The 14,548-nt window shown below is 37.4% G+C and overlaps 1 protein-coding gene across 1 annotated transcript; it reads right to left on the bottom strand.

Moving 5' to 3' along the window:
• Positions 1-539: 539 nt before the first annotated feature.
• Positions 540-14,324, bottom strand: LOC124236083 (gastric triacylglycerol lipase-like). The gene is made up of 9 exons (XM_046654753.1): positions 14,220-14,324; positions 13,931-14,048; positions 12,900-13,098; positions 11,685-11,794; positions 7,689-7,825; positions 5,947-6,093; positions 4,020-4,091; positions 3,515-3,586; positions 540-776 (listed from the first exon to the last, which is right to left on the bottom strand). The coding sequence occupies exons 1-9, from the start codon at positions 14,322-14,324 to the stop codon at positions 540-542; spliced, it is 1,197 nt and encodes a 398-aa protein (XP_046510709.1).
• Between the last annotated feature and the right edge of the window lie 224 nt (positions 14,325-14,548).

The raw sequence follows: 14,548 nt of genomic DNA, 5'->3' as shown, positions 1-14,548 counted from the left end.
TGCTAACATACCCTTGCTGTCCTCTCCCTAGGAAGTCAAAGTGAGCTGTCTTCAATTCAGTTTATAGCCCAATTTGCCATATCATGGAGTTAAATGCAAAAGAGCAAGTGATATCCCCACTGTACAGATGGAGAGATGGAGCTTCAGCAAGAATAGACAATAGAAAGCAATTTACTCAATCTCAAGCAAGCAAAAGAGGTGTTAATATTCAATACTGGGACTGTCTTTTGGCAACACTCGTGATTCATGGGTCATAATCTTTGTTGAGTTTAGAAGATAAACAATGGGAAGATTGGAAGAGAAGTTTCATCTCTCCAGGAATGTGGTCTTTCAAGTGTTTCTAGATACATTTTTAAGTGAAAATCAAATTTTTAAAAATTCTTTTAAATTCAAAACGACAAACGAGAAGTTTGTTGATGCTAATATACTTCTAAAGTCAAAACTACAGAAAGAAGCACTGCATCTCAAACATTACAGGAAACTGTGTGAGAGAAGAAAGCATTTTGGAAAAATAAATGGATAATTCTTTAAATCCATAATTATTTTTTATCTTCTTTCATCATAGAAATAATTTCATTGTAAACTTCTTGAGGGGCATCTGTTGCCCAGATAAAGTCCAAGTGATTGTAAGAAGGAATCTTCTTGTGGTAGGTGAGATTAGAGAGTTTTGGAAGCAAGAGGTCAACATCTTGAGGGTCAGCCAACCGGTCATTGCCACCGCTCCAGACTGCAAGTGGCACTCTCATGTCTGTCAAATTATAGTTGGGAGGTGTAGGCTAAAACACAAGAGAGAGAGAACCTCAGCTTTCATAGGTAACTGCACTTTAAACCTCAAAACTTATTCCCTAGGTAGATTATATAACACTAACTGACCTAGATTGTTTTCATTCAGATATAATTGACATATAACACTATGTTGGTTTCAGGTGTACAACATAATGATTTGTTATATGTTTATATTGAAAGAATGATCACCACAACGTCTAGTTAGCATTCATCACTATAAATAGTTACAAAATATTTTTCTGTTGATGAGAACTTTTAAGATCCACTCTCATGGCAACTTTCAAATATATAATACAGTACTGTTAACTATAGTCACCACGCTGTCCATTACATCCTCAGGACTTATTTGTTTTCTACCTGGAAGTTCACACCTTTTGACCACCCTCACCCATTTTGTCCACACTCCACCCCTTGCCCCTGGCAACCACCAATATGTTTTCTGTTTCTATGAGCTTGGTGGGTTTTCTCTCATTTCTTTGTTTATTTTTAGATTCCACATATAAGTGAGACCATACAGTATCTGTCTTTCTTTGTTGGACTTATTTCACTTAGCATAATGCACTCTGGATCCATCCATGTTGTCACAAATGGCATGATCTAGTTTCATAAGTAAGTCCTAAACAGTGATTGCTCAGAGAAAGTCACCTCTATCCACAGAGCAAAGTGGATGCAATACATTTTAGATCAGTGTTTCTTAGACTAAAGAGGGCCTGTGAATCACCTGGAGATCTTGCCAAGACCACTATTCTGATTTAGTACTTTTGAGGGAAGAGCCTAGATTCTGCTTTCCCACGTGCTATTGATGCTGCTGGTCCTACACCATGCTTTGAATAGGAAGGCTGGAGATAACAATTCTGACAAATTAAAAACTTAGATTTTAACTCAAACTAGAGGAAGTGGATTTGATTGGATTCTAAGTTTAATAGATTGTTTCTACCCAAACACTCTAAAGTACAATCTCCTCAAAATTTCCTGAGTCTTTTATTTTGGCTTTGTATTGACTTCCCAGCATGGTTAATCAATAGGTCAGTCAGTTCACTTAAGGAGCTGTGTTTGTTGAATACTTACTTTGTTTTACTAAATATTGGTTCAGATTCTGAGAACAGCTATCGTCAGCCTCATTTCCTATTTCTAGAAAATTACCATTGGCACATAGGTTTTTAAGGAGGTTTATATAGCAAGATAAGGGAATAAGAGAATCACTGCTAATTTTCCCACGGTCCATGGAGAATTTTGTTAGTTTTTTAGGTCATATTGTCAAGAACAATAATCCAATATGCTAAAACTTTCTCTATTCTCACCTTAGGTAATAGCCAACTTGCCATAGGAAAATATTTTATTGTATGCAATTTCCCATAGTATTTTAATACTTTATTATAGTCCTTTATATACTGGAGAAAAAGGAAAAGTGTGGAGAATATCCATAATCCTAAACCTACTTTCCTGTACTTATTTTCCATGTTCAAAGAGTTTCCTAGATGCTAGCTTCTGGATCTTAAGTTAGTGTCACTGCCTCAGTTAGTAGAAGACCACCGTGAGCTGTTATTGGCTTCGTTGGAGGGAGGGTGGACTTGGGATTTGGTATTGCAGGTCCTCCAAGATGGAATCCTCTGATTACTGATATTAGAGCCCAGTAGAAAGGTAGATTCAAAGAGACTCTGTGTTTTATGGTTTGAGGAGGTGTAGGTTGGGGAAAATAATGTTTTCAACAAATGTTTAATCTGATGTTGTTCTGAAAACCTCTTTAAAGAAATCAAAGATGTAAATATGGGGGAATATATTCTCTACAGATAGGATATTGTGGTGAAGAGATATAAAACCCTTCTAAATATTGAGTCATGGGAGCAGATGCAAATTAATAGGTTTTTCAGCTACTACTTGGGTGGAAAAATTGGGGGTGGGGCAAAGAGGAATGGGAGAGGATTAAAAAAAAATGCAGGGTACCTCCCTTGCTCAAATTTAGCTAGCGATAATCTGTGGGTTTACCCTGAGATAAGGCCTTATAGACATTATCTCATTAAATATTTTTAATAACTCCTGGAATCTGAGTGGTCAGATGAAGAAATTATTGTCTGAACTCATATCGATCCCAGATAGGATGGACTCCAAAGCCTGGGTTCTTTGTGCTACAACAAGAAGGAGGAGTGCTCTATACATCTGTCTAGGCTACAAGGCCCCTTTCTGCTGAAACGTATTTCCAACTTTGGTCGGCAAGCACACCATCCTCCTCTTATATCTGGGAATGTGGTAGAATCACTTCTCTGGTTGTCCACAAGGAAAAGGCTATCGTTTAAGAAGACCAGAGACTCTAGCTCTATCTCATGAACAGAGTTAGAATTGTTGGTTTATTATATATTAAGTGCAGTTTAGAAAGAACAGTATCCTGGGAGTCTGGGATCCAGAGCAGGTCTGTCCAATGTGGTAAGGGGTGATAAATTCTACACAGTTTCTCTAGCGGTGTAGTAGTGGTGTGGTACTTTGAGGGCAGCTTCAATGAGCACAGACACCACAGCATGAGTGCACAGTGGGAGAATGGGGGACTGGGGTGATGTCTGACATGATGAAGGGATTCCGAGGAAATACTCATCTACTTTATAATTTCCTTAAGGCTAGGTCTGGGCACGAACATTCCTTTGGAAAATATATGCACAGTTACAGTAATTTCATCTTCAACTTTTTATATCTTTGCCTTTCAAAATGTGAATAATTTCAACTTTAAGAAGCTTACCTGATTATAGTGCATCATGTTCTGAACTGGGCTTCCCCAGTCAAAACCTTGGAATTTTCCAGACTTAGCAGCCTAATGTAGAGAAATTAAGAACACAAGGAAATAAAAACTCTCCTTACTGTATGAAAAATAAAATTCAAACCTTTTCAAGTAGTTTATTTTCAATTTAAACAATGATTAAAAATCATTTTTTCTCCTTCCAAAAATAAAGACTATTAATCATCCAGGACAAGGTATTTATGCAAGTTTAAATGCAGCTTTACTTGAAATAACTGTTCATGCATTCCAAGTCGTAAAAATCATTCATTTCTTTGCTACCTAAAGTGCCAGTTTTCATAAGATTTTCATTCACATGGACTGACAGTTATTTTCAGCTTGTAGTCACATGCCAGAAAAAATTCTCTGCCAGGAACATTGGACAGAATATTTTAAGAATGAGCTCTACATAAAGTGGAAGAGTTAAGGCCCACAAAATAAATTTTAACAGCATTTTGAGGAATGATGCCTGGGTCCAGTGGAGGATGTTTTGAACTGAAGTTCCTGCTGGATTATGTGATAGATACACATCCAAGTGACTCTAGAAAGCAAACATGTGTCTACACACATACTTACACATATGTTCAGTTTCTCAAAAACAGTGAATATTTAAGTTTTTCTGATCTGGGTCACTTGTTCAAGGGAAGCATTTACTGGAAGGATATGAGCAACAAAGTTGTACATCGCTTCCAAGCTTGCAAAGTACAACTGCATGGGCTAATTTGTTTAATTTGTAGCCACTTGAGGAGAGTTTATCATTGCCATTTTATCAAAATGGGAATTTGGGCCCAAAGAAGTTTAGATAAATGTCCAATGTTACACAGATAGTAACGGGGGGGACCAGAGACTTTAATCTAGGTTTCTGGGTTCAAATTCTCAGCTTTTTACTCTTCTCTACCCAGTGCCAGAGGGCAGTGGATGAAATTTTATATATAGTATATTTACCAACTGTAGTGCTATCCTGCCGTCTTATCAGGACCCTAATCCACCTCGATCAGACCCCAGACAACAAAGTGAAACCCCTTTTTTCAGGTTGTATAGACTTGTTCATAGTGGGTCTTAATGACACTGTATAGAGGGTCTTGGATAGAGCCAAACAAATTGAACATCTTCATAGGGGACTGAAGTGTCTCTCCACATAATTATCATGCAGAACATGAAATATCTAATTTCCTTTTGTCTGCTTTTTATTATTATTTTTCTTATAAAGCTCTTATTGATGGGATACAGTAATCTGTACTGTCTTTGCTTAATGCGATAAAGATCGACTGCTCTGTCATACTCCACATATGGAATGACAAACATTCCCAGAACCATGGATATAAACTCCTTTCCAAGAGAGAAAAAGGAGGTTCTTATTTACCACTCAAAATGGAGAGTAAGGAAAGTTCCTTTGCTCATATATATTTTAAAATATCCACAGGAATGATCACTAGCACTGAGAAAGAGAACTGACTGTTCTTGATTTCCATGAGGTCTGGAGCCATATCTGTCTTTTTCACTGCTATGTTCCCAGTGGCTATAACACTTAGTAGTGCCTCCATAAACATTGTTTACTGAGTAACCTATAGGTAGCATTATACCTTCTTATCAGTGATCTTGATTTTCTTAGTAGTTCAAAGGTATATAACTAAAGTGAAAATTTGGGTGAGGGTAGTTGTCACTGTATAACAGTATTAGTAGAAAAACATATACTATGAACTACATGCTTTGTACTATGTTCTATATGCTTTACATATATTGGCTCATTTAATCTTCGCAATATCCTATTTTGTAGATAAGGACATTAACACAGAGGGGTTTAAGTCAGTTCTAAGGATAGGATTTGAATTTAGGCTCTGAATCTGAATCCATATTCCTAAGTATTTTATGATGCCACATTTTGTCATATACATTTTAAAACCCCAACTCAATGCAAAGCAGGTGTAATAGCAGAAAAGAGTGTGGACAAGATCTTACATAAATAGTTACTCTGAAATAAGTTTTATAAAATTTATAGGAATGACTATCAGCATTAGAAAATTTATCAGAATGTTTATTCAGTGCCTAGCCATTTTTTTCCTACTGAGGAACCTTCCAAAATACATGGTTCAAGTTCTCATCTCACAGAATTTAAATGTCACTCCAATTATTTAGGTGGTCAGAAGTGAGTAATAATTGTCATTTTTGTGTACATATCTTTTACTTTAAGAGGCAATTGGTTGATGGAAGGGATCTGGAGGGGACAAAGATGGGAGCAATGATTTGTGATTTCTTTGGGGCTTATCTGCATATCCTGGAGACAATTTTGAAGCTACTCCTAGTTCCTATAAAGTACCATTTCTAAGTGATTACAGGAGAATGAATCAAAAATTTTGCTCAAAATATCCAGAATAGAAATTTCAATGCATACAAACAATGTTCAAGTTCTTATAGTTGAATCCACAAAAGATAAATAAGGCATTGGTGCAGAGGAGATTCAACATCTCATGGGAGCACACTTTAGTAGCAAGAAATTCATCAAAAAAGTTGTGTGGGGAGAATATTGTGTTACCAAATATAATCTGAAAAATAAAGTCATCATTAGAGGCTTTCTAAAAATAAAGTTGCAGAAAGCACTCAATTTATCTAACCTGTTTGTACAGGTGTGATTAGGCTGATGATATTTTCATATTTCTATACGTTGTTTTAGGAATTTCAAATACTTTGTCTCATTTAATTCCCACGATGAAGTTGTGGAATGGACAGGGCAGATAGCAATGTTGGGTATTGATTGTTGCACTGAGAACTGTGTTGGCTGCTGATAAGAAGTATAAGACACAAAAAGTTACAGTCTAGTTGAGATAATAAGAATTAAGGAACAAAATTGTGAAACAACATGGCAGAAAGTCATAATAAAGTGCCAAGATACATGATTTCAGGAATAAATTGTGAAAAGATCAGAAGGGGAAATGGAGACTCTGAGCCATATTTTTGGCAAAGCCTTTAGAAAGACAATGAATCTATGTAGTTTAATAGTTGAAAGGATTTGCCCCAGCTCTTCTTGAGGAAGGTAGACATTTTGTTATCTCCATTTTATACACGAGAAAATGTGAGACTAATAAATAGTCAGGGTCTTGGTCTAATTGCAACTGGATTATAGCTAGAAGCCTGACTCAAGCTTATGATTTGAAGTTTAATAATTTTTTTCTCTTTTTTTATCCATTCTATGCATTGCCTATCAGAAAATCTGAAGACAAGAAGGAAATCAGTTCTGAATCAATGCAGACAGTAAATAAACTCAGGGTCATCACAAAATTTTACATGTTGAATAAAAACTTTGCAAATATAGTTTGACTGTAGATAAAGTTTCCTAGAATTTAGACACGTTAATTCAGAGTGAAAAGAAATGAATAGTACAAAACCGTAGAAGGAAATAGCATGATTATCTTTTATAGCCTGAGGCTAAACTGTTCTAAAAGAAGCTGTGTAAGTGTTGTGTGTGTGTAAGTGTTGGTTTCCAGAGACGTGAAAAGTCAGTGATTAAGCATTGGAAAAAGTAATGATTATTAATTCCCTACCATGGATACTTACTGTACAAGACACTTAATATTTATAGTTTAGTGAAATCTATGCTCCTGCTCCATGAAATCCCCGTTTAAAGAAGAAGGAGTTCTTAGGAAAAGGCTTGGAAAAGCAAGAATTTTTGATGAGGCGTCTCAAAGTCATTATCTCACTCGACCATTCCTTTTCTCTTTTTCCTACTCTCTTCCCTTCACTTTCTTTCCTATCCTTCCTCTTCCCAGTTTTCTCGGCCCAGGTAGTTTAGGTTTCATATTTGACTATTCTATTTTGTTTCTATTTCCTCTTCCCTGCTCCAGGGGTGGAATCACATAGCTGTGTGAAGTGTTCAGTAAATAAAGCATCTACAAAGGAGCAAAAACACTCCCAGGCATTGCTAACACACAGGAAGTAACCTAGAACAAAGAAATAAGTGGGGATCTTACAGGCTGTAATGGGGATTCAAATATGATCAGTGTTACTCAAGAAATAACATAAATATGCACACTTCCATTTTGCGATATAATCATTGTCCATCAGGTGTTTTTCTTCTATTTCCATCACTTTGAAATACATGGGCAATTTGATATCTTAGATTGAGTTAAAGAGAATCACATACCTTGAAGAGGAATGGAGGAATAAGTGTAAGCTTGTTTAACAGGCTTTTCATATACTTCACAGTGGCAACTGGAGCTAATGCATAAAAGGCTTTGATTCTTTTAGCCAGCTTGGGATTGGTGCAAAAGGTGATAAAACCTGAAACAGAACAACACGGAACCGGGTGTGCGTGTGTGTGTGTGTGAGTATGCACATGCACACGTGTCTGTGTGTCACAAATGTGACATTATTTTGGGCCCTCTGAGAGCACCATCCAGACAACCTGAGAGGCTGCCAACCTCTGCATGTTCAAAGTGATTAGATTTTAGTAAAGCTGTTTTATTTTCATAGCTTCTTTATGGGAACCTGAGGCTAGAACTTTAAAAATGCCACAATAAACTCTTGTATCTGACTTTAGAAAATAGGCCTCCTTTCGGATAATCATATGGTGACAAAAAAAAGTTATTTATACTACACGTAGGTTTTGAGGATCCAAATTCATCTCCTCACAATGAAATAATTATTATTTAATATAAGAAGGGTATACAATTGGAAAGGTTAAAAGCACAAGTTTGAAATCTGACCAAATGAGATTTGAGTCCTGGCTCTGTGGTTCACTAGTTTTGTGACTTTGGACAAGTCGCTTAAACTCTAAGAGCCTCAATTTCCTCATCTGAAGTATTGGGATAAAATGAGTCCTTCATTAGGCTCTTTAGGAACTAAGGAAAGTTAGTCATATAAAGTACTTACCAGGGCACTTGACAAATGAGTAGCCAAGATAATTCAAACATCTACCTGCAGTAAGTCTACTCAGACCCTATCTGTTTAAATGTTTTTATGAATAGTAACATATTAGTACACTGGAAGTAATCAAATAGTTATTACATTAACTAAATGAGTTAATTTAAATAGGGTAATTTGATTTAACAACTTAAATAAGTTAAGTACAATCAAACTACATAGGACAATCTCTTCCCTTCTGTTAGTAATGACATATCAAGGAGACTCAAGAAAGGCTCACAAAAAAAAAACCTATCAGATTTAGACAACTACCTCACTTATATAATGTAAAGCCTGATTCTGTTTGAGCAAGAATGGTTTTTCCAGAAGCACTGTGCTTATTAAGGGATTTTTTATCTGGTTGCTCAACTCAGCAGATTACAGCCAGCAGATCACCCAGAGTAAGTAAGAATCACACAAGAGGAGCCTGAGTGGGTATCAACAGGTCCACGCGCTATCAGGATAGGTGGCTTCATTGAATAAACTTGCTTCCTCAGATTAAATTTAATCCTATTTTAGGTATAATTCTAACAAGGATACTTATCTAACTTCTCAGCGTACAGAATTTGGAAGCTGTAAATTCGAAGGCAGAAACAACTTCAGAATTTTATGAGTATGGTGACAGGAATGACAAATTGTCCGCTAGTGAGAAAGAAGAATGGAAATGTTAAAAACTCAATAAACTAAAAAAAGTGGTAGGTTAGAGTTATTTGGTGTGAGGACCAGCAGTTCTACTCACTTCAATAAATCCTAAGGAAATTGTTTCATTGCATTTCAATGCAATAATTTTATACTACTAGATAACTGAGAAAAACATTAAACTATGTTCAATAGGTGCTAATTAAAAAGTCAGGGGAGTGTGCCATGAGTTGATGCAGATTTCCATTCAAAATGGTTAAAATTTTCTATATTTTTGGAAATTAAAGGAGTAAATTTTAGTAATCTAGAAAATTTTCTGCTTTTTAACAAAGGATTTTGAGTCAATTGTTGACCATGTCTTATTTTTGCTATGCTGCACTGCCCAGATCCCCCTTCAAGTTGGAGGCATTTATTCAACCCCAGCTGAAGGGAAGGTTGTGGCTGATGACTCCTAGCCATGAGTCCTCTCTGATTTTGCTTTTGCTCAAGAGAGCCCCATGTTATACCCTCTTCCTGGGGCAGTCTACATTTAAGTGCGTAAAAAGGCTCAGCCACCCAGCCCCACTCAAAAAGACTCTGAAGAGCCATCTCATAGAGTTGGCTGAGGCCTTTTGGGAATTGCATCAAAGTACAACTTCTCCCTCTGCCTAGTCCTGCCTTTTTACCCTTTCCCCTAAGAGTACGTTCCTACAAAACATCCTGATTGCTAATCTTCATCTTCTTGGGAAACTGACACAATGATAAGAACATTGGGAAGCTCTACCTCACTGACGTTTTTCTCTGTCTAAGATTCGATAAGTGAGATCCGTGCTTTAGGATGAACAAGCAGGAGGAAGACTCCCACCACCAGTTTCATGCACTTCCCTGTATATGTGCCCATAGATGGAGATTCTGATTGCTTACAATTGTAGTAAGAAGTATGATCAGCAGCTGAGAGTGAGGATTGGCATTAAAAACATATTATTATTTCTCCCATATGTTCCCTATTTTCCCCTTCTGAGTCCACCCTATTTCTGCCCTTTACAGCTTTCTCTTATTCTCTCTTGAACTTACTGGATTATGCTTTCATGCCAATCTCTCCATCAAAGTTGCTATTATTAAGGTCCCCTGTAACTTTTAGGCCACCAAATCCAATAGTCAGTTCTCAGACTTCATTTTAGATGATTTGTCAGTAGCCTGTTCCACCGCTGACCACATTCTTCTTAGAACACCTTTCTTCACTTGACCTCTAGGACATGAGACACTCCTGGCTTCCCTTAGGCCACCGTAACCATTATTTCCCAGTTTCTTTATCTGATTCCTCGTCATCTTCTAAGTTAAGAGAGGCCTAGGGCTTAGTCCTTGGACTCCTCTTTTCTGTCTGAACTCACTCCTTTGGTTATTGCATCCTGTCTTATGTACTGATGACTCACATTTTGAATTTTCAGCCCAGTCTACCCCCATAACTTCAGATTTCTATCTATAATTGACTTCTTGACCCTTCTATTTGAATCTTCAATAGGCACTTTTAGCACAAAGCAGGTCCAAAACTGAGCTCCTGTCCTCCCTCCCACACTGGCTCTTCTCACAGTCTTTCCCATCTTGGTTAATGGCATATCCATTACTCCAGGTGCTCAGGCCACAAATATTGGCATCATGCTTGACCCCTGTCTTCCTCTTGCACACCTTGTCCAATATGGAAGTAAATATTCTTGGTTCCACCTCCAAAATATATCTTAAAAATACATCTAGAACCTAACCACGTATTGTTACCTCCACATCTACCTCCGAGTAAAAGCTGAAATCCCTACAACTGCCAAAAAGTCCTGGACAGTCTGTCCTCCTCAACCCCTTTCCTGATCTTATCTCTGGCTCTTTTCCTCTCTCTCATTTAATTCATCTACACAATGAATAGCCTCATGCTATTCCTTGAACATGCTAGATGTTCTCTAGCCTCAGATGCTTTGCAGTTGTTTTTCCCTCATCCTGGAACATCAGGCTTCCAGGTATGCACGTGGCTCGCTCCCTGACCTTGTTCATGTCTTTACTTAGGGTGTTTGGTGGTGTTCTCCATATAAAATTGCTGTGTACTTGTCTCAGGCTCCCCAATATCCCTCCCTGATTTATTATTCTCTCCAGAGCATTACCATTGTCTAACATAGTCTATATTTTATTTTTTAATGTTTTTTATTTTCTCTGCCTCCTCCCACTAGAGTATAAGTAGTTGGAAGACAGGGATTTTGATCTATTTTATTTATTGCTGTATTCTTCAGACACATTGTAGGTGCCCCATCAATGTGGTTGAGTGAATGGATTAAATTTTCCAGAGTCCATTGGTGTAATGTTTCGGAGCATGGGCTTGGGGGTCAGAGTGCCTGAGCTGGTATCTGAGCCACACTATTTGTAATAGTTATGTTACCTCACACAAATTGTTTACTCCCTGCTGGGTTTCTCCACATATACAACAGAAATAATAATTGTCCCTATACTGTTGGGTTTCTGTAGGCATTATATTATGTAATGAGTGGAGAGCAATTATCATGATGACCAGCATGCCGACATAACATCTGGAAAGGGGTCTATATAAACTAAGCTACTTTCCTTGACTCCTGTTACCTACCAATGGAGGTAGCCTGAGAATGGCCAACATAGTGTAGCTTCTCTTGTCCAGTTTTCTTTAAAATGAAGTTGATTGTAGATGGGAGGTCATATTTAGCCATTTCATCAAAGCTACAAGAAAAAAAATAACTGAATACCTTTCTTTGCTATGATTTCTAAAAGTCAAACATATTTGTAGCTAAGGCTCCCTTTGAGAAATGAAACACTAGATTCTGCAAGCATTGCTGTATGTAGACCATTAGTGAGTGTCAGGTGCTCTTTGGGATGGCTTCTTATAAACAACTGACATCATTTCTGAGGCACAGCATTACAGTGGTAATTTAAACCAAACAAGATAGTATCTGTAGCTGGAGACTATTTCTATCCCTGAAACTGAATATCAGATTAATAATCATTTGTATGCAGTGTTCCACTGCCATTTAAGAACCCATACCCCTCTCTATTTTAATCTTCACAAGTCAGCCAGAATGATTTTTTGAAAACGAAAATAGGATTATGCCATTCCCTCTGTTGAAAACTTCTCAGTGGCTTCTCCTTAGATTTAGAATGAGCTCAAAAGGCCCTCACTATCTGGCAATCAGCAGCCTCTCTAGTCTCCTCTCTTGTCACTCTCCCTTTTCCTCACTACACTGGGGACACATGGGCTTCTTCTCAGTTCTGAACTCTCAGAGCAATTTTGTGCTTCAGCAACATCAGACAAATCCTCTTCCGTTCTCCACTTCCATTAGGAATTTCCAGGAATAGGCACAAGAGGGCCAGTGATAGAAAATCTTTGATAATCTCTTCGTGGTGTCTGAATTATTCCTCCCCCCAACACTTTGATATTATTGATGACGCAAGTTCCTGCTCTTAAACCTCTAACTGGGCCTTAACATGCTCTTGAATCCATATGGATATGCCTTTCAGAATCTGCTAGGGGCAGTGAATTTCATTGCTTCAGTCATTTTGTTCATTCTATTTGTAAAAGCATGTTCAGGGAATCTCCTATAAATGGGTACTGAGATCACAGAAAGTTTGGAGGAAAAGCTATCCTGGGAATGAGGGATGTGAAAGAATCCAAGAAAGGATTAGAATAAAAATGTTTTCCTTCTCTTACTACTTGGAGTGTAATACATTAAAATGGGACTGGATTGCAATACCCACGCAAGAATCCCTGTGATTTTTAAACTCAATGCTTATTTCTAATTGCCCATTTTTCATTGCCCCTTTTCTTTACCTGAAAGCCCAGAATTCAACTGAATCTGGTGAATAGTATATATTTCTCCTGGCCCAGGTATTTCCTCTGCTGTTCCCCAGCCACACATCATAATCAGCATCTGCCAGAAGGAAGCCCAGGCTATTGTTGGGCAGGTTGGAAATCCAGTTTGAGGCTGATCCTAGCAAACCATGCTGCAAAAACACAACAGGTCTCTGGCCTAAAGAAGAAAATTGTTTAAAACCTTTATAAATTCATTCTTTGTTCTAGGAAAAATGTGAAGATAGAAACAAGCTTCCACATAACTAGATTTGAATACATTTGCTTGATTGGGTTGAATATTTTGAACATATTATCTTATTGTGGTGATGGTGTCTCAGATGACAAAATTTATCAAGTTGTACACTTTAAATCTGTGATACTTCAAAACGTTATTGACAAAATTGTATTCTAAGGAAATACAGCATGACGTTAATTTAAATGGCCAAGTTATGGTTGGTCTTCCTTAATTCTACTTCTTTTGTACTTCACAATTTTTGTACACTGAGGAAAAGATAAATTGTTAATAGCACTAGTAAAAAAGTAACCTTCAGCTGTTGAGGAAATGAGCCTCTCTTTGCCTCCCCATTCTCCCCTCTGTAACACACAACCTGGCTGATTCCTCCTGATCCTCTAGGACTGAGAGCAAGCTTTCCCTGACTTCTTCTACCTGGGTTAAGTACCTTAGTCAGGACTTCCAGTTTAATATCCTGTGCACAGTTCCAGCATTATTATTATATCACACATTATTATCGTCCTCTGTTTATTTATTCATCTTATTGATTTGATGGTGATCTTCTTGAATGTTTGAGATATGGCTTCATTATTGCTGCATTCCCAGAATAAGCAAGACTCATTAAGTCCTTAGGAAGAAACGGAAGGAGGAACAAGGGGAGGGAAAAAACAAGGAGGAGATGAAGAGAGAAAAAGAGAGAGAAGGCAAGAGGAAAAAGAGGGAAAGGGAAAGAGGGAAAGAGAAAAGGGGAGAATGGAAGGAGGGGAAGAGGTTATACCTCTATTCTCTGAATTTTTCTTCCCATAAGGAATTCTGTTGATCCCAAGCATATAACCATCTTCAGTCACAACTTCATATTCTTCACTTGGGTATGCCCAATAGCAGATCATCTGACTCTGATGATACATGAAAAACCAAAACTTTAAGTTTTAGTTGACATTTTAAATGTCTAGTAATTAGATATTGTTAACGATTTTTAATTTGTCATGTAAAAGCTTAAACGCCCTATTATTCTAAATCATGGTAATATCTCTCAGTTTAATAGGTTTTTCCCCCTGGTAACTTACAATATTCATAGTCACTTCAGGGCTTTCAGAGTTTAATTTTCCAAGGAAGCCATGTGTAGTTCCAAGTGCGGATATCAAACTTGCTACTGTTAATAACAACCACATTTTGGTCCCGCCTGAAACAGAATAACCCGTGCCATGGTTAACCCAGTACACTTTCATAATACTCTTATTTTGTGCTTATTTTACCTTCATGCAAAGTAGAGATGTGCTTAGGTTTGATTATGTTCTGTTGGGCGTTAATCTGGGACATGTGAATGTTAGCACAGGCATTTGAAGGTCTAACGTGTTTTCACTCTTATTCCTTTTATTTAAGAACATTTCCCATT

The sequence above is a fragment of the Equus quagga genome, chromosome 2 (genome assembly GCF_021613505.1).
Source record: "Equus quagga isolate Etosha38 chromosome 2, UCLA_HA_Equagga_1.0, whole genome shotgun sequence".
In the NCBI taxonomy this organism is placed as follows: Eukaryota; Metazoa; Chordata; class Mammalia; order Perissodactyla; family Equidae; genus Equus; species Equus quagga.
The sequence above is the reverse complement of the archived record's forward strand: the minus strand, read 5'-3'. Positions and strand labels throughout refer to the sequence as shown.